Source organism: Ahaetulla prasina, chromosome 8, assembly GCF_028640845.1.
Source record: "Ahaetulla prasina isolate Xishuangbanna chromosome 8, ASM2864084v1, whole genome shotgun sequence".
Taxonomy (NCBI): Eukaryota; Metazoa; Chordata; class Lepidosauria; order Squamata; family Colubridae; genus Ahaetulla; species Ahaetulla prasina.
Genome location: NC_080546.1, coordinates 15,145,938 through 15,166,770, shown reverse-complemented (window position 1 = coordinate 15,166,770; position 20,833 = coordinate 15,145,938). Strand labels below are relative to the sequence as shown.

Below are 20,833 nucleotides of genomic sequence, written 5' to 3'. Positions count from 1 at the left end.
CTTGCTTAGATATATGTGTTTTGTGTATTGTTTTCTGAGAATAGCAGTGTGATATCTTAATTTTCACATTTGGTATATAATAGGGGTGTCAAACTTGATTTCATTGGGGGCCGCATCAGGGTTGTGTTTGACCTTGGGGGCTGCAGTGGGTATGGCCAGCTTAATGTCACTCATGTTGGGAGTGCCTGTGATGGCTCGAGTGGTCTGCCAGCAAAAATGGGCTCCCCAGTTCTATTTTTGGCTGTGACAGCCTCCTGCAACCCTCTGCCAGCGAAAACTGAGCTCAGGAGGGCTGCCTGAGGTTCCATTTTCACTGGCAGAGGCACCGCGGGCTGGTTCTTCACTATTTTCAGGGCAGCCCCACAGGCCTTGAGTTTCACACCCCTGGTATATAACCTCATACTGGGACCTGTAAATTTACCTTTGTGTCATAGTATTTTTTTTAACAGAATGATCTCTTGATGACCCATTTTTTCCATAAATCTTTCATGAAGGCAAAATGCCAGTGTTCCATTATATTGTGAGAATCATAAATCGAGAAAAGTGGCAGAAGAGTTAGAGCAACTCAATTTAACTGATTATTAGAGCATAGCTGAATCCTCTAACAATTGGGTGAACCATTTAATGTAAGGATTTTATGTGATATAAATTACTGGAAGCCTGTAGAAAATGGATTATATATAAAAGGAAGGAAGAGAGGGAGGAAGATTTTAGTACATTGTGTCAGCATTTCCCTTCCCTTTATACACTAGGGAAAAAAATGGGAAATAATATAGAAAATAGCTGCAAGTAGTCAAAACAAATAACAAGTATCATAAACTTTTTTGTGATTGAATATATATCATTTCTTCATTTACTATTCAATAGCAATCGTGAAGTGTGGGCAGTGATTCCCAGATGCATTAATGAATTACTTAATTTCATGTCCTTTCATATTCGATATTTTTTTGATGCAGATAAGATTTTTATGCTAATTTATTATTATTATATGATCACGTACGAGTACCCTACAGTGCATGATGACTGAACATGCATCAGTAAGATGGATGCACTTTTGAAAGAAGTTACCTACTAAAGCAGAATTAGATTTTTTTAAATAAGTAATATTTTCATTTTTACTTCTAGAAATCCATAGGATCCAGCTGTGTAGATAGCTGCAAGATTAAAATATTTAACTTAAATATGTAAAGAATTTGGAGAAAGAGTTATGTAGTTTTCGGAGTATAAGATGCATCTTAGTTTTTGGGGAGGAAAATAAGAAAAAAAAATTCTGCCTCTGCCTACCAGCATCCATCGGTATTCATTTGGCTAGCGTCCTGTCAGTGTGTGAGAGAGTTAAGAGCTGTTTGGAAACTGAAGCAGTACTTGCTGTGTGAGCAATAAGGAAGGAGATAGCAAGGAGCCTGGGCATGGCTTAGCTCAACTGTTCTAAAGCTGCATGCTGTGCTGATCTCTGAAACTGAAACTCCTCTCCTCTGCTTGTGTTTTGCTTGTATTGACTACCACGTTGGCAAACCTGCTTTTGATATTGTACATTTACTTCATGTGTTATATTATATATAAAGAGACGTTATTGACTCCTGCTGAATCAGTTACTTGTGTGTGCTTTCTGGATGTGATTGCTACTGCAAACTCTGGACAGTCCTTGCAAACAGCGAATAGCCAGGTCAGCTTCAGCACATTATTGCAGCCTGATTCAGCACGAGCAGCTGATTGGCGGGTGAATCAGCTCCCGGAATACCCCCAATGAGCTGTTCCAGGCTGCAGGGATTGCCACAGACCATCTCCATGCCTCACGTTTTTGGCTACATTTGGTGTATAAGACGCACCCAAATTTTCACTCTCTTTTAGCGGGGGGAGTGCGTCTTATACTCTGAAAAATACAGTAATAGCTTATTTCCTGTTATTTTTCTCTTGCAGGAGAGCGGCTTTTCCCACCTCCATCTGGATTAAGCTTTTCAAGTTGGTTTTGTGTGGAACATTTTAGCACAGCCCCAAATTATCATCCAATTAGGTTACTTACAATTGTAAGGCGGGCAAACAGCTCTGAACAGCACTATATATGCCTCGCTATCGTCCTTTCAGTAAAAGATCGATCCCTTATTGTTTCAACTAAAGAAGAACTGCTTCAGAATTATGGTAAGAACCAGCCTGTCTAGAGACATTTCATCCATTATTATTTTTTTCACTTTAGGACAATCAAGCTTCGTTTTGAAATAACATTCCTGCTCCAACAAACCATGATGGGTTGAATGGGGGGAATAAGCAATGAGCTGGAATAGTTTTTAAGGCTTCTCCAAACTATTATTGTGAACCTGAAGTCTTAATTTGTTGAGGACCCTGGACTTGGAATTGTTGAAATCGAACCTGAGTACAATGAAGAGCTAATTTTACCTTTCTGCTGCCTGCTTTCCTCAACCTGTGACCAAAATGGAGCTTGCTGTTCACAGTCGTAAATCATGATGGTTGTAAATTAGCTCACCCACATGACTGACTCAATTTTATAACTTAATTTCCGCAAAAAAAAAAAAGTTACAAAATTGACTGCAAGATACTGCAAATGGCTATAATCCAGGCCAGTTGTGCCGAGCGCCCAACGTGAACTCTTGACCACATAGGGAGTTGGCTGATGGAACTTCAGAACTAGGTTGTAAGTACCCCTGTGGAAGTTTGCCATAACTTCAGCCAGTCGCTAAATGACCAGTCGTAAGTTAAGAATTACCTGTAGGACATTTGAGCCAAATGTAACTTTTTAATGTTGCTAGTAGTAAAAGTTCAGTCCCTGTGATTCTCTTTCAAATGGCTTGCCTAGTAAATGAAAATGGATAGTCTGTTAAAATTAACATACATTTATTAATTAATTGTAATATAATCTTAACTTTTATTCTTTTCTGTATCTGGTTCTTTATTGTGATGGTGTATTGAATGCAAACAGTCAAGTGGTTAACTGTTTTGAACTCTGATTTTCTAATGTTTTGATTTGATGATAAATCTGAAGCCAAATTAGAGTGCTGTGCTCATGGGCTATTATTTTTAATGGGGAATTTAATGGGGAATTACTTCTTTTTAGGTTTGAACATAGCCAATATTCCTTTGGCAACTGAAACGGAAATAATCTTTTTTTTTTTGGTCTTCAGCTGATGACTTCAATGAGGAGTCCTCCTGCTATGAGATTCTGCCCTGTTGTGCTCGTTTTCGTTGTGGTGACCACATAGTGGAAGGCCAGTGGCATCACATGGTTTTGGTAATGAGCAAAGGCATGCTGAAAAATAGTACTGCTGCACTTTACATTGATGGACAGCTGATTAATACAGTAAAGGTAAATTCAGAGTCTACAGCACCTACCCCTTAATAGAAAATATATGAGATAGTATTTATTCTCAAGTGCTGTTGATTGTTTCTTTATGTTGGTTCAGGGGCACAATGGTTCAGTGGTTAAAGACGCTGAGCTTGTCAGCTGGAAAGCTGACAACCTGGGTTTGAGACCCAAGCGCCACGTGATAGGGTGAGCTCCCATTGTTTGCCTCAGCTCCTGCCCATCTAAGAGTTCCAAAGCATGCAAATGCGAGTAGATAAATAGGTACCACTTCAGTGGGAAGGCAACAGAAATGATCACAGAAATGTCTTTGGACAACACTCCCTTGGCTAAGAAACAGAGACAAGCATCGCCTCCTAGACTTGGACACGACTGGTCAGGGGAAATATTTAGCTTTTGTATTGTTTCACTTCGTGATATTAAGTTCATGTTTGCCAGGAGTTTCTGAAGCAAGCCCTGATTTTTGTCAAAATGACAAAACACGCACGGTGTTGTCACAGTGCAAGCTCTACCCCTTAGTACTTGCGTGCAACATCAAAGTCCTTGTATCACAGGACCCATGGTGATTGCTATTCATATGAAGAGGGAATCTTGCTTTCTGAAATCAATGCTACATTATTTGGTCATATCTGAAAATATTTTTTATGCTGTTTGTGCTCTTCTGTTTGGTTCCCTAGTCAACACTTGAAGAAGTGTTGTTTGCTGCTATCCTTATTCTTCAAAAAGCGGAATTGACTGGTGATTACATGAAATAAAATTGACTGGTGATTACATGAAATAAAAGATATCAGTGCTCAATCCATTTCAAATTGAGCGACTTAGAAGAATATCCTAGTCTGGAAAATCATAACACATTTACAAATTACAGAAAATCAAGTAGAACGCTTAAGCCAGTACGGTGGTCCAATATCTAACAATATTGCAAAATGTTTAGAATAAACACTGTAGAATAAATAAAAACTTGATAAAGCTCAATTTAGTTTGAACCCATTCTGGCATCTGGTTTGTCTATTTCATGTAAAAAAAATACAAGGGACCAACACAGTGCACGTAAAGAAATATTCTAACTATGAGATGAACTTCAAAGGAAGTAAAACAGTGGCTATAATTGCCTAATACTGTAGTATGTTGTGCAATGTTGTTGTGCAATGTTGTGCAACATGCTCTGGAGATTTAAAAATGAATAAAAATGAAGAGAAGATATACCAAAACAACAGTAATAATCATGTAAAATATGAGGTTTAGGGCACGTCAAATTTTTTAGCTTTCAATTTCCAAACATTAGGAGTACTCAAAAGTTGTGACGTGCCTTGGGGAATTGTAAAGATATTTTGGTTACTTTAATATAATTTAGATGTGCTTAGTAAGTAACTACAAAAATATCATAACTTTTAAATATTTTGTTTGTTTCATTTGACATGATGTGAACAGATGTTTTCTTACGCATTCCTGGGAAATGAAAATTTTGTTTGTAGTTCCTCAGAATTAGTAGGGATAAGTTTATTTAGTAGTTAGAACAACTTTTTCTGCCTTAAGTCCGCCCATAAAATCTCTGTATGTAAGTCAAGCCAGAGTTACTGCTCTAGCTGCCAGAATTTCCTGTCCCAGTGGAATTAATAGCTGTAGATTCTATTTGTCTTTCACCATAAGGACAAATAGCTTTCATTTCCTTAGGATGTTTTCATCCAGTTAGTTATCCTTGTACAGCATGCAGAATGTTAGAACCAAAGGTAGACTCACTGCATCAATCACTAACAACCCATCCGGTACCACAAGTTTAATTCACAAGAGAAATGGAGTAGTAGTAAATATCCAATTTCTCCCCATATACAATCCATCTAAAAAGAGCTTATGTGAGGATTAAAGAACAGGTAGTTTAATGCCCAAGATATCATGGAATGGGGACAAAGCCACAACTTGGTTCTCCCTCCGCCCGCCTAGTCAAAATTGAAGAAGGAGGAATTTGATTATTTTCCTTCATTATCTTTAGATAAAAGGTATGTCCCATGGGTGAAATGGAAGAAGTTCTCCATGGTAATCTAATCAGGAGGAAACCTTGCCTCCTGTTACTCCTTAGGAGAAATGAATGATCTCCCTATGGTAACATAAAGTAACAGATTAGATGAAATATATCAAAATGCGTAACAGAGGGCATTGTAGGAAAAGAGCAGACAGAACTGGGGAGAGGAGTTAAGTGCATCATCAGCTTAGAATCATTACGGTACCGCAAAAGCTCTTAATTCCAACTCCTCCTGAATTCCATTGATCTTTATCTGGTACCAATTCAGTATTGAACTTTAGTTGATCAGATTCTGAGCCGCAATGGTTAAGAGTGCAGAACTGCAGGCTACTTCTGCTGCCTGCCGGCTGCCTGCAATTTGGCAGTTCAAATCTCAGCAGGCTCAAGGTTGACTCGGGCGTCCATCCTTCCGAGGTGGGTAAAATGAGGACCCAGATTGTTGGGGGCAATAGGCTGACTCTGTAAACCGCTTAGAGAGGGCTGTAAAGCACTGTAAAGCTGTATATAAGTCTAACTGCTATTGCTATTGCTATTCCTATGTATCTTAAAAATGCAATCTTAAAAATGGTCCTGATTTTTGTGTCTGACAGGCACATTGCTCCTTCCTCTCTTCTACCATGAAAATGAGGGGGGTGCAGAAAATTGTGGGTGCCATGGAGTGGAGGGTTAGAGTGGAATATAGAGAGAACTACCTGCATTTCTTATCCTTAGTGGTGTTGTCTAATGCCAAAAAAATAAATAAATTCCTCTTCTTAAATACATCTGAAAGTACAGATACGTTTATACAGTGTATTCACTCTCTTAAACGCAGGCTTAATACATGCAGCTTTCATCTGATTAAAACATTTATAAATAGATTATGTATATTTTTTCTAATTGGACAGGAGCCTGAATAAACATTTGTTTTTCTTTCTTAGCACATAAAAATGTCGAAATAAGCTACATATGGTGCTAGTTGTGTTGACTTCTTATGTACGCAGAGCAAGACAGTAGAAAATATCTAGATGGTTTGGTGGCAGCCTATGGGGATTAATCATAGGTAGAGCATGTAACTTTATTTGTCTATAGGATGGGTATGATAGTCTTGCATTAACGTATTTTACAGTTTCACTATATTCACAGTAGCCCTGGCGGTTCAAGTTGTGCCAATCCACCAATAGTTAGTACAGTTTATGCCTATATAGGCACACCACCTGCCCAGCGACAGCTCTCATCACTTGTTTGGCGGTTGGGACCAACCCACTTCCTGGAAGAAGTTTTACCTCCATCAAGCATTAGCACAATTTATGAACTGGGCCCAAACTATGTTGGAAGTTTCCAAGCTGTATATATGCCTTGTAAGTAAAACAAATTCCTAATTTAAATATCTTTTTTTTTTAAATGAGTTTTGACAATATGTCTTTTTTTCCCCTCAAAAGCACAGTATCTTGATAGTATTTTGTAAAAGGGTCAAGAAGCTATTCCTTGAAAATATTTTAGTTTGGGCTTCAGGATAAAAAGAGGAAAAGACCTACAGAAGACAGTGTGAACCAGCATCTACTGCTGATTTTGTCAAGAGTTTTTTGCTGCACACGCAATCAGACACAACTAATTCTGCAGGATTTAACTACCATAAGAAAATATCTTTATATACAATTATATACCATTGTAGGTTTTTCCACGTTGTAGAGAGGAGAAATAGCAAGTACAAATACAGCACAAAATGGAAGCATAAAATGGAGAAGGCAAAATGAAGAAGATAGAAGCTAGTGCCCTCACGTTTATATACAGAACACTTAAGCCTCGCCCAGGCTCCAAACTGTCTCTTATGGCCCCATAGAACAAATACTATGTTTCCAAACAGTCCCCATTGGCTGACCTGTTACCATGTCTATCCAAACAGCCCCCATTGGCTGATTTATTCCAGTCTATGAATATTCATACTCTGGCAGATTTCACTAGGTGTAACGCAGAGAGGCTTCTGGGAAAACAGGTTTGTGATATTAGTTTTTTTCTGAGATTATGTGGAAAACAAGATTTTGTAAATTATTTTTTTATAATAATAACAATTTGATCAGTGTTTATCAAATAAACAATCTTTCTCCTTTCCCCCCTGAATTTTATCCCTTTCTTATATTGCTTCTTGGACTGAGACAGCTAACCCATTCTTGATATTGGCATGAAGAGATTATACTAAATGTTTCTAAAGAGGAATATAGGAATTTGGTTGATATTTTGACCAAAGGTCTTACCAATTGCATCTACTAGAAACTGTAGCCCCAAATATTTGAGGACGATGCATTTGGAAAGAGCAATATATAGAGATCAAATTTTCATAAAAATACATTAAGAATTTTATATAATGTTTATATACCATTTTAGGGTACTTTTACATATCATGCTTACTGGATAAATGTAATCTTCAGGTTTATATGATGGGCTTTGTGTGACGTTCAAATCTGAACCAAAGCCCAAATTAATTAAAATATACAGGTATTCCTCGCTCACTGACTGCCTTGTTCAGAAATTTTTCAACATTGCAAATTGTCGTTTATAGTGGTTATAACTGCTGCTTCCTATAGTTACAACCAGCTTTCTACAAGCAGAAGTAATGGCCAACACAGCAGTGAGATTGCAAGTTGCAATCACATAATGTCTCAATTAACGACCACTGTGATTTGCTTAATGACAAGTTGGAAGCTGCTTTAAGTCAGGTGTGGTCACGTGATTTTGTTTCACTTAGCAACTGGGGCACCTAACTATGGAGTTGCCAGTCTCAATTGTGGTCGGGAAGCGAGAACTACCTATAAAACTATGATACGTTTAGGTTTTTCTGTAGGTCATTTGAATTTAGATGTTCAGTTGTTAAGAATTAACCATCTAGGTCAGTGGTAGTCAACCTGGTCCCTACTGCCCACTAGTGGATGTTCCACTAGTAGGGTTTTGTCCGATACTGAAGCACTTTCCTTTTTTTTAATTTAATTGACTTTTAAAAAAAATTTCATAGCATTATTTAAAAACATTTTCATTAGGTTTTCATAAAATTCCCCGTGACAATTTAAATTTCTGAAAATATACTATTTGTATCGCCCACGCATAAGTTTAGTTCACGTTACGTAAGTGAAACTAAATGGCGCTATAGCGTGACCGCAAACAAAAGAGCCTCCTCCCAGAATAGTTTGCGCATCTCCCCCCACACCACCCAGCTGTAACAGACAAGCAGAGCTGGTGGCCGGCGCCGCCCCCCCAACCCAATCCATGATGCGCAAGAGGCATGCACAGACAACGATACACAGCACATTACTGTGGAACCGGTGGGCGGTTAGAAAATTTTACTACTAACAGAAATACAAAAGTGGGCAGTAGGTATAAAAAGGTTGACTACCCCTGATCTAGGTTTTGCTCTTCCAGTCTGCAGACGGAAAGGTAGATGGTAGGTGTGGGTGCAAAACAAACCCAAATATACATGTCCCTGGATAATGATGCAAGATTGAACCTGGGTCGATCACTGGGAGCAGAGATTTACTCTTCCCATTCTTGTGTCTCTTTTAGCAGTACTGCCTTGTTGGGAGAGGACAATTAGCATTTTATACACAGACCCCCTAATTGTAATTGGGCCAACCTGCTGCTGGAGCTTTGTTTTTAATTAGGAAAACAACTGAGCCATTGCAAAACCGAGTAGGGAGAGACCAACTGGAAAGGAGGGGAATTTGCAACTCATTTATCATAGCAACTATAGCTGTATTGTTAAGGGTGCATGACGTAGGTAAATGTTACCCATTGCTAAGCAACTCTTAGAGTTTACATGCAAGGAGGGCAACTTGCTTCAAAGTTCTAGTTACTGTGAAGTTAAAATCTATTACGTTTGTGCTTATAATAGCAAAGTAGATACTGGATGAACATTTGATTTGTTTTAGAATTGCTGCTATAGTTGACTAGATCTTAGGCTAAATATTTCTCTCTAGCCCATAACACTGCACTATAACTACTGTATATTGCAAACACGGGTAGTCCTCAACTTACGACCACAATGGAGTCCAAAATTTATGTTGCTAAGTGAGAAATTTGTTAAGTGAGTTTTGCCCCATTTTACGACTTTCCTTGCCACCTTTGTTAAGCTAATCGCTGCAGTTGTTAAATTAGTAACACGGTTGTTAAGTGAAGCTGGCTTCCCTATTGATTTTGCTTGCCAGAAGGTCTCAAAAGGGTATCACGTGACCCCAGGACACTGCAACTGTCATAAATGTGAGTCAATTGTCAGGGGTGATGTAAATCATGTGACCATGGGGATGCTGTCATAAGTATGAAAAGTGGTTCTAAAGTCCCTTTTTTCAGTGCCGTCGTGTTGAACATTCACTAAGCTTACTGTTGTAAGTTGAGGACTTTCTGTAGAAGCTAACTCTGAAAAGTTGTTCTTCTCTAACATCTCCTAGGGCATTCCCAATTGCAGTGAGATTTGGTTTAAAGATTGTATCTCATCTAGTTGATAACTTATGGCTGAGGTCTTCAAACTTGGCAGCTTTAAGACTTGTAGACATCAACTCCCAGAATTCTTCAGCCAGCATAGCTATGCTGGCTGGAGAATTCTGGGAGTTAAAGTCCACAAGTCTTAAAGCTGCCAAGTTTGAAGACCTCTGATCTATAGTATATTATATCATCTCACGCTGAAATGTTTCTCTTGCTTGAAGGTAAAGATTCCAAAGCAGAAGGAATCAGTCCATCTCCAGTCTCGTTGGTCCCAGAGGAGAAAGTATCTTTTGGCCTCTACGCGCTCTCCGTTTCTTCCCTGACAGTGGCAAGGATTAGAAAAGTTTATAACAAATTGGACAGTAAGGCCATAGCCAAGCAGGTAAGCCGAAAACTTTTTTTTTATGTGTCGCTTTTTTTTAATTTTGGGTATTGACTCAACAAATGTTGTAATACTCAACTTTGACTGTCAGTAGACCTCACACTATATTCGATACATGAGAGTCACCAGAACAACAAGCATCTTTTATGATAAGTACGTGATGATGAACCTGTGGCACGCATGCCAGAGGTGGCACGCAGAACCCTCTCTGCTGGCACGTGCGCCGTCGCCCCAGGTCAAATTTTTGTGGTGTTTCTTTCGGGAGCTTCTGCTTCCCTGCAAACAACAAAACAGAAGCTCACAAAAGAAAAAGATTTTACCGCTTGCCGTGCTGCCGGTATTGGGATGCCCCCCCTCCGGCTGGCCAGCTGGCCTCCGCTGCGCATGCGTGTATGTATGTGCATGTGCATGTATGAGCATGTGCATGTCTGTATATGCCCACGTTTGCACATGTCTGAGCATGTGCATGTGCGCGCCTTTCAGTTTGGGCATGCGTGCGTGCACAATTTGGGCACTCAGTGTCTAAAAGGTTCGCCATCACTGTGATAGGGTTGTGCTTGTATATTGGGTCCACACATGGATGCATCCCAGGATTGAAAATAATGGGCACAGTTAAAGGTTAATAAAGAACAAATAAGTATTTAGTTCCTAAGTATTATTTATTAAGAAAATCTATACTGAGTTGTTGGTGGCGCGGTGGTTAGAATGCAGTACTGCAGGCTATTTCTGCTGATCACTGGCTACCAGTTGGCAGCAGTTTGGGTCTCACAGGCTGAAAATTGACTCCGCCTTCCATCCTTCCGAGGTGGGTAAAATGAGGACTGCTAGAGAGGGCTGTAAAAAACCGTGAAGCGCTATATAAATCTAAGTGCTATTGCTATTGCTATATGGCTACCAGTGGCGAAATCCAAATTTTTTTACTACCGGTTTTGTGGGCGTGGCTTGGTGGGCATGGTGTGGCTTGGTGGGCATGGCAGGGGAAGGATACTGCAAAATCCCCATTTCCTCCCCACTCCTGGGGGAAGGATATTACAAAATCTCCATTCCCACTCCGCTCTGGGGCCAGCCAAAGGGGGTATTTGCCGGTTCTCCGAACTGCTCAAAATTTCCGCTACCGGTTCTCCAGAACCTGCTGGATTTCACCCGTGATGGCTACCCGACTCACTCTTGGTGGTTCCAGGTGGTTTAAAAAGTATGCTTTTTTTTAAACCTCTTTTATACTTTGAGGGGGACGAAGTTACAAGGGTTATTGTAATATTCCAGTGAATACTGGCTATGTAATCTCATATGATGTACAGGTAATCTTTGATTTACCCACTATGTTTAGTGATCATTCGAAGTTACAATGACCCTGAAAAAAGTGACTTATGACACACGCAACTATTGCAGAATCCCCATGGCCACGTGTTCAAAATTTGGGTGCTCGGCAACTGGCATGCATTATTTATGAAGTTGTGCTGTCCTGGGATCATGTGATCACCATTTGTAACCTCCTTAAGATGGCTTCTGACAAGCAAAGTCGATGGATCAAGCCAGATTGGCTTAACAGCTGCAGTGATTCGCTTAACAACTTTGGCAAAAGGGTTGTAAAGTGGGGCACAACTCACTTAACAATTGTCTTGCTTAACAATGGAAATTTTGGGCTCCTTAGCGAGGGAAATTGTAGTTGTAAGTCAAAGACTATTGTAAATGTTTCTATAATAGAGGTGCATAATGGGAGCCGACCAAAAGCAAATTGCTTATGAATTGACCCAGAGAGAGAAGGAGAGGCTTTCTAAGAGAGGCTGAGAAAATTAAACAGTCTATTTAGAGGCTATATGCCAAAAAAGAGAAGTTGTTGATTATGTGCTTCTCCATAGCTCATTCTACTTAAGATGCTACATCCTCTCATAGCTTTTAGAAATGAATGATTCCCTTTAGTGACAGTTTTGAATGTGAGAGTTAGAAGCTTGGTCTAAGTGATGACAAGTGTCCACAAAGTGTTGATCTTCCATCTGGAGAAGTTAAAGATGTTTGCTAAACTGTTTCTGATATTGTCCATATGAAAAAAAAAATACTTCCATTATACAAGGAGACAATTTCTTTCTATTATTCTTCCGCTTGTGTTAATCACAGGTTCATACCTAACCTTTCTTCTCTTAGCCTTGAGGAGTTTGTTTTTTTCTGCCGATCTGTGAAAATGTTCAAAAAATATTGTTCCTATATACTCTGTCTAACCCAAGTTGTTACTTTTCTGTTTCTTATAGCTAGCTATTTCATCTCACGAAAATGCCACTCCAGTAAAACTGCTCCACAATTCAGGAGGACATTTAAATGGCGCGGCGCGTACCATTGGCGCAGCTTTGATAGGATATTTGGGTGAGAAAACATTAAAATAAGATGATACGTGCTTTTTTATGGTGATTACTCAAGTATGTAATGCTTCACCAGTCTGTTACATTAAAAATTACTGTTCAGTATCAACTATTTAAGGAGGGCTCATTCAGTTGCCAAAGATAGCCAGTCCTGATCACAAATCTAAACAGTTGTCATTTAGCAACTGTCTTGTACAGCAACCATTCACACTTACAAAGGGGATGAAAAATTAACTTTGCAACCAGTCCTCACATTGACAATCTTTGCAAGTCTCTAAAGCAAAAGAAAGCTGAAGTAAGCAGCTTACAATGTGATTGTAAGCAGTCACATTTTCACTTCACTTAACATCAAAGTTGCTGATCCCAATTGGGATCGATTTTCCATTCCTGATGTAATCACATTGCTGTAGGAAACAGCTTACTCTCTTGCAATACCTTCCTCTCCAATCTCTCTGCTCTGTGGAAGAAGTGGTCAGGAAAAGGTGAGATTTTGCTTGCTTTTTTTCCTCCCCTCCCTTTCATACAGAATGGAAAGATTATAGAGGAGAGGACTGCAAAAAAATCTGTAAACAATGGGTTCCAACTCTGAGCTTCTGATGCAAATACATTGCTTTCAGTATGTAGAAGAGCAAATGGCTTATTCTTTTGCAATCCCTTTCTCTCCAATGTCTCTGTTGTGCAAGAGCAGAAAAAAGAAACAGCTCAGACATAGGACAATGTATATTTTCTGTAATGGCAATCACGTGACTGAAGTGCTGCAAAGATTGTAAATGGGCTGTAAAGTTTTTTTTTTCCAGCACTGGCATAACTTCTGACCATCACTGAATGGTTGGTAAACAAGGACTGTAGCTCCTTTTGTTTCCTGCAGAGAAGAGCCTCTATACATTTGTTGGGAATCTGAATACATATATGAATATAAAAAGTTTGAACTTATTATTTGTCTTTATCCTCTGTTACCGACAACCTCTACAGGATGAGCAATGTAATTCCAACAACTCAGAGTCATATATGATACGGTGTTGTTTTTTTTTTCATTTGTTATTTTTAAATAAGGCAAGATAAAGGGAAATTGGAATATTGGCTATTTATTTATTTTTGGTGTAATAATTAAGTTGATGACTATCCTGTCAAACGGATGTTTTCATTTCATTTTGCCACCTCTGTGCAGGGGTACGAACGTTTGTCCCTAAGCCTGTTGCAACCACACTGCAGTACATTGGTGGAGCTGCTGCTATTTTGGGCCTAGTAGCCATGGCATCGGATGTAGAAGGACTTTATGCTGCTGTGAAGGCCCTCGTGTGTGTGGTCAAGAGCAACCCTCTCGCTAGCAAAGAAATGGAAAGAATCAAAGGATATCAGGTGCGGGTAAAGATAGAAAAAAATGCTTGTGTGCACCACATTTGGGTGAAATTCATTGCATGAGCTGCGGTGGTGCAGTGGTTAGAGTGCAGTACTGCAGGCTACTTCTGCTGAGTGCTGGTCGCCTGCAATTTGGCAGTTCAAATCTCACCAGACTGAAGGTTGACTCAGCCTTCCACCTTTCTGAGGTGGGTAAAATGAGGACCCAAATTGTTGGGGGCAATAGGCTGACTCTATAAACCACTTAGAGAGAGCTGTAAAGCAGTATATAAGTCTTGTTATTTCATTTTAGAATCAGATTCACATAGCAGGTTTGGAAGAGCGGGGAAAAGGACTATATTAGAATATTAAATTTAGTAGCTGGAACAGTAAAGCGTACAACAGACCAGAACACACAGTTGTATATTTGATTGACTGGCTCATGCGCGAGACAATCGATGGTGTGATTAGCTGCTGCGGGTAGAAAGTGGGAATTTTCCTTTTTCCTCCACTTTTTCTTCCATATGTTGTTTGATTCACCTCATGAGGTTCCTGGCTATCTCATCTGCTATGAATATAAACGTTAAAATATATTTATTTATATAAAAACTACAAGTTTGTGTCCGCGTCTCTGACTTCGTTCAGACAGTTGCGGCACAGTGCTCTGACCAAATTGTATTGCACAATTTTCAAACGTTTTGACAGCACGATGCCATGGCTTTACAGTTTAGGCCAGGGGTCTCCAACCTTGGCAACCTTAAGCCTGGAGGACTTCAACTCCCAGAATTCCCCAGCCAGCAAAGCTGAAGTCCTCCAGGCTTAAGGTTGCCAAGGTTGGAGACCCCTGGGTTTAATCAACACAACATGGTCAGCTGCTAGCTCAGCAGAGACATTTAAGTGTTTGCCAGATTGAAAGGAAGCACTCGTAGGATCCTGAAGAGAAGCAAATGGGAAGCTTTATTGCTGGGGCGATCAAGGGCACTGCACCATCTGTGTCCGTTGAAGGACATTTATTGGAGGTGGTTTTACTTATATAATTGATGCAAAATGTAACATTTCATTCGGGTACGCAGCAGAAAGCCTCTCCTGCAAAACATCGCAAGAAAAAGCTTATTGTTCTAATCCAAAGCCAGATAGCATCACCTACAGTGATCCAGCAAATATGTATTTGCATGATTTGGAATGAGCTTCAGCTTCTGAATTGAGGTTGGCAGGATGAGAGGAGGTTTTTCTCTCCCCCTCCCCCCAATGAACCGAGAATTTAATTGACATTATCAGATCACTACATTAGTGATCTGGCTGCGCCAGTTCAAAGTTTGTCATCCCAAAAGTTAAAAAAAAAATGTGAATAATAGTTAAATTATAAATTTGCCATCACAATTAAGGTATAATAATATATATGTATATAATCTATGAAGAGCCGTGGTGGCACAGTGGTTAGAAGGCAACATTGCAGGCTAACTCTGCTCATTGCCAGCAGTTCGATCCTGACTGGCTCATGGTTGACTCAGACTTGCATCTTTCCGAAGTCAGTAAAATGAGGACCTAGATTGTTGGCGGCAATATGTTGACTCTGTCAACCACTTAGAGAGGGCTGTAAAGCACTATGAGGCAGTATATAAGTCTAAGTGCTAGTGCTATAAATATATAGATATATATTTAATGACACAAGTACATATTGTATGCACATAATATAGAAATGATTTAGTTCTAAGAATGCAAAAAAAAAAAAAGGTTTCTGAAATTTCAAGAAAATGGATTCAGAGAAGCAAAAACCCTTGTTTTTCAAAGGCCTGCCATTTTTTAAAAAAATTACATTCACCTAAACAATCAAAGACTTTAATTATAAAGTGCCCTGGCTGTTACATTTCCTTCTCTCCATTGAATTTATGTTTCTTTCTTTCTTTCTGAAAAATAAGGTATTTTAACAATTCAGTAGCAAGAATCAGATAATTTCCTTCTTTCACTTCTCAGTGCCTATTATGCTGGGGTTACTTTCAGTTTCATTTCTGTTCCCCCCCCCCCACTATTTATTATCAATTTGGAAGTTCTTGTTTTTTACATAAGAAAGCTTATAAAGGATAATATTTGTAGCCCAGGATTGAAATGAGGGGTCCTTGGTGGTCTCTGAGCTTGGTTGTTTTCTTGCAGACGTTTTCTTATCCAAACTAGATAACATCAGCAGTGCCAGTAAGGAGTAGGTTTGCTCTCCGTTTATATTCTAGATACTACCGGTAATAATATTATAGAGTATAAATCGAGAGCAAGCTCCACTCCTTACCAGCACTGGTGATGTTACTCAGTTTGGGTAATGAAATATCTGCAAGGAAGCAACCAAGCTCAGAGAGCACCAAGGATCACTCATAAGAAAGCTTCGCTGTGGGACTGACTGTTTTTTAATGCTAGGGTGAAATGAATATTTCTGTCAGTCCGCAAAATGCTTTGAGATTACAAAATTCAGAAACATTGCGCTTCAATATCTCTATGTGGTTCCCTCTCCTTCCAGTTGTTGGCCATGCTGCTAAAGAAGAAGCGTTGTCTTCTGAACAGCCACATTCTGCATCTGACCTTTTCTTTAGTGGGGACTGTGGACAGCGGACATGAAACATCTATTATTCCAAATTCAACTGCTTTTCAGGATCTGCTTTGTGATTTTGAGGTACTGAGAATATTTCTGAACTCTAGCAGTAAAAGATTTAATTAGCAAACCTGCTGTAATAGTGTTGCTTGGAAGATAACATGTACTATTGGTAGGAAAAAGTGGGTTGTTGTTTTTTTGTTGTTGTTTGTTTGTTTTTTTGCTTCAGGTGGCATATGGTATACGGGTAATCCTTGATTTATACCAGTTCATTTAGTGACCGTTCAAAGTTATTGTTGCGACCCAGGCCCAAGTAGGTAGTAGGAAACTCAGTCAGTGAAAAAACAAACAAACTTTATTCGAACAGCTGAGAATTACTTCATTTTCAGTCTAGTTCAACTAAATTAAAGCAAATTCCTCCCAACACACATTCCTCAGTCCTATCGCAAACCTTGGTCCAATTAGGCAAACTACCAAAGGCCTTTCTTCGCAAACGTTCAGAAGTCATAGATACAAAAATAAATGCAAGAAGATGAAGCTATCAATGTTGTTTTCCGGCAAAGCCCAAATGCCATTGCTGGTCTTTTAAGCCTTATGGGAGGCTTTTGAGCTCAATTGTGGTTGTTATTCGAGGACTATCTGTATTGTACAGCTGTACTGTAAATAAACAATGATCCACCTTGTTGACCAATTTTAATGTAAACTATTGAAATAGATTATATCCATATTCATCATTCTGTTGCTTTCCAGATGTACAGGATCTACAGTTCTCATCCCCTCCCCTCTGACGGGGGGATAGCTGAGATTTATAGGAGAATAACATTAAACTAAGAAGGCTGCAATAATGTGGACTAATACTTTGTTCTAAAAGAAAGATACAACTGGAAATAGTTTCATGGAGTTCATTGAAAATTATTAGATATGAACAGAGTTACGTTCAATTATATTTAGCATAATAACTTTTCTATAAACCTTTCAAAACTATTTTAGTGGGGAGACACAATATGCAAATCTTTGAATTTGCAATAGAAAATTGATTATAATATTCATAGGCTTGGCTTGTGTTACATTCAGAGCCAGTCAAAATAAACCAATTTTGTTTTCTTAGACCAGTGAGCAGCCTTGGCCTGGAAATTTCTTTGATGAAGGAAAACTAAATTGGTGAACTGTTATTTAGACTGTATATATTTTTTTTTACAGAATAATGTCATAAAGTAAATCTTAAAGCAGAATCAAGAAAATTGTTTGTGATTTTGCTAATCTAGAATGACGATGAAGTATTAGCTGGGCTCAACTCCTAATGGATATACTTCAGGGAAATATTTTGGTAGCAGTATTATCTGCCAAATTAACAGCATGTAAGAATTAGAAATATTTTTGCATTTCAGGTTTGGCTTCACGCCCCCTACGAACTTCATCTTTCATTATTTGAACATTTCATCGAACTTCTTACTGAGTCCAGGTAACATTGATAAGTATTGTTTTATAAACAGTATAAGAAATTTAACACTCCAAATTTTTTTCCTCCATCAGTACTCACAGAAAATGTTGCTTGATTTAATGCTCTTATACAACTTGATTAATTTTCTGTGGTGGTTTGTTTTCGAGGTGATGGAGGAGTAGGAAAGATATCTTATCTTATCATGATAAAATATATGTTAAATCTGCATAGTTGTTTGGATTAAATCACCAAATGAAATTTTAGAATGTAGAGGTGCACAATGCTCTAATTCAGGTATTGTAGGCAGGTGCTATGTTTGCACTTTGAACACAGAGTAATACATAAGTATAATTACATACTGTACACCTTTACACACACACACTAACTACAGTTAAATGTACGGCTCTGCAGAAAATAGAGCACTTTCTCTTGAAGATCTCATTCAAATAATGCTTGGTTTTGAAATCAGTCATGGAAACTACAAATATATGAGCAGATCTTATCTTCCAAAATGTTTAACGGATTTCTTTGTATTCAGAAGTGATGTCCAGAGCTGGGGCATAGAAGAGATAAACAGCATTCAACTTTCATTCTATTAGGAACCTATGTAAAATAGCTAACCGTAAAAGGTATCAACCAATGCAAAATATTTGGCTATAATAATTGGGCTAACTAAATAAATAAATGTGGGTATTTTTGAATTAAGTAGTACAATATGATACCGGCCATGCAGATTTCTCAATTGATAGATCTGCTGATTGATGCATCAATATTATTGCCTCTCCACAAATAATTTATTATGTGAGTTGTAAATATGAGAAGTTTATCATTTTCAGTGAGAATGACAATGATTTTCTTATTTATTACATTGTTCTTTCTCTTACAGCGAAGCGTCAAAAAATGCAAAACTGATGAGGGAATTCCAGCTGATCCCAAAACTCTTGCTCACTCTTCGAGATATGTCTTTGTCACAGCCAACCATTGCCGCTATTAGCAATGTTTTAAGCTATTTGCTTCAGGGGTTTCCTAGCAGCAATGACTTACTCAGGTACCATTGAGATTCACTATGGATTTTCTTCCTACAAAATTTAGACAGTGGGCTGGTACCTCTGAGGGGGCCTATTTCTCTGGTCCCACATAGAAATGTGTGAGATTTTTCTATGAGGAGAAAAATGTTTAAAACAGGACCAGAATCTACTGGATAGTAGCAATAAGAATCTTACTGCAGGTAGTCCTCGATTTAAAACAGTTTATTTAGTCACCGTTCAAAGTTACAATTGCACTGAAAACAATGACTTATGACCATATTTCACACTTTTGACCAGGGATGGGCTTCAGAAAATTTAGCAAGGGGTTCTCTGCTCGGTTTCTGGGTGGGTGTAGCTATGGCGGGTATGGCCTAGTCCAGGAATCTCTAACCTTGGTCCCTTTAAGACTTGTGGACTTCAATTCCCAGAGTTCCTCAGCCAGCTTTCCTGGCTGAGGGACTCTGGGAGTTGGTCCACAAGTCTTAAAGGGACCAAAATTGGAGACCCCTGGCCTAGTCGGCCTCCTGCACCATGGGGGGGGGGGGTAGGGCATTTTTGCCCTCCCCAGGCTCTGGAGACCGAAAACGGGGTCGTTTTTCGCCCTTACTTTCCCTTCCTGAACTTTCGGTATGCCTGTTTTTCGCCCTCCCCAAGCCTCCGTGCACGCCCTGCACTTACTTGCATCCAAAACGGACCACGTGGGGACTCCTGGGAGGGGAGGGGCGGAGTGGGAGGGGCCAACCAGGAGTGGGATTTGGGGGTTCTCCGAACTGCACAGAATTTTAGCTAGAGGTTCTCCCGAACCCCTGCAAACCCCCAGCAGCCCACCCCTGCTTATGACTGTTACTACATTCCCATGGTCTCAGATTCAGATGCCTGGCAACTCACTCATATTTATGACGGCAGCCGTGTCCCAGGGTTATGTGATCACCTTTTGCTACCTTTTAGCAAGCAAAGTCAATAGGGAAGCCAGATTCACTTAACAACCTTCTTACTAACTTACCAACTGCAGTGATTCACTTAACATCTGTGGCAAGAAAGGTCATAAAATGGGACAAAACTCACATAGCAAATGTTTGGCTTAGCAACAAAAGTTTTGGGCTCAATTGTGGTCATAAGATGAGGACTACCTGTATAAATTTTTATCATGCTTGGAAAATGTAATTTAATGTTTGGAAAATGTAATATATTTTTGCATTCCAAAATCCATGTCAGTTCCAAAATGATAATCCCATAGTTTATCTACAGATATATAATTGATTTAAAATACATAATTTACTATTTAGACGTAACAATTGTGCATTATCACATGTGTCTTGGCTTTTACAAGTCACCTTTCCAAACTAAGTTGCGTTCTGACATCTCAATACTAGAACCTCCAGCAGTACAAGCAATGTTTCGGTCGAGTGAGGAAGGATATTATTTATTTTATTTTATTTTTATTTATTAAATTTTTATACCGCCCTTCTCCCGAAGGACTCAGGGCGGTTTACAGCCATAGTAAAAAACAACAGCAATATACACATAAAACCATAATTAAAAAACTTATTACACAAATGGCCGAATTAAAACATTTAGAATAAAACCCCAAATTTTAAAATGTTAGACCATATTATGTTAGACCAAGGCAATTTTAATTTTAAATTGGCTGTCACCAGAATCTACATTTTTTTAATCCATTGCCACTTAGTGTTATTTTACTGATGTTAACAACGAGCAAAATTGAACTCTTATTTGTCACACAAGTGCCTGCCATTTTCCTCCTTCTATTTTTCAAGGTTTGGACAGTTCATCGCTTCTACTTTGCCTACATTCGCGGTCTGTGAGAAATTTGTAGTCATGGAGATGAACAATGAAGAGAAGCTTGACACTGGTAAGTAGTTCCAGGTTCAAGGGAAGAGTGAAAGAGAAGTTGAGATGTATTTTTGCA

The 20,833-nt window shown here is 39.0% G+C and overlaps 1 protein-coding gene across 6 annotated transcripts in view; it reads left to right on the top strand.

Annotated features, from left to right (window-relative positions):
* WDFY3 (WD repeat and FYVE domain containing 3) overlaps positions 1-20,833 on the top strand; it is a 204,679-nt gene that overhangs the window by 114,264 nt on the left and 69,582 nt on the right. For all 6 annotated transcript variants that reach the window (XM_058192067.1, XM_058192065.1, XM_058192066.1 and 3 more), the window contains 10 exons: positions 1,921-2,139; positions 3,138-3,319; positions 6,442-6,673; positions 10,004-10,164; positions 12,411-12,522; positions 13,687-13,877; positions 16,363-16,515; positions 17,823-17,896; positions 18,762-18,923; positions 20,682-20,776. In XM_058192067.1, the coding sequence (XP_058048050.1) occupies positions 1,921-2,139; positions 3,138-3,319; positions 6,442-6,673; positions 10,004-10,164; positions 12,411-12,522; positions 13,687-13,877; positions 16,363-16,515; positions 17,823-17,896; positions 18,762-18,923; positions 20,682-20,776 (1,581 nt within the window). The remainder of the gene's footprint in view (positions 1-1,920; positions 2,140-3,137; positions 3,320-6,441; positions 6,674-10,003; positions 10,165-12,410; positions 12,523-13,686; positions 13,878-16,362; positions 16,516-17,822; positions 17,897-18,761; positions 18,924-20,681; positions 20,777-20,833) is intronic.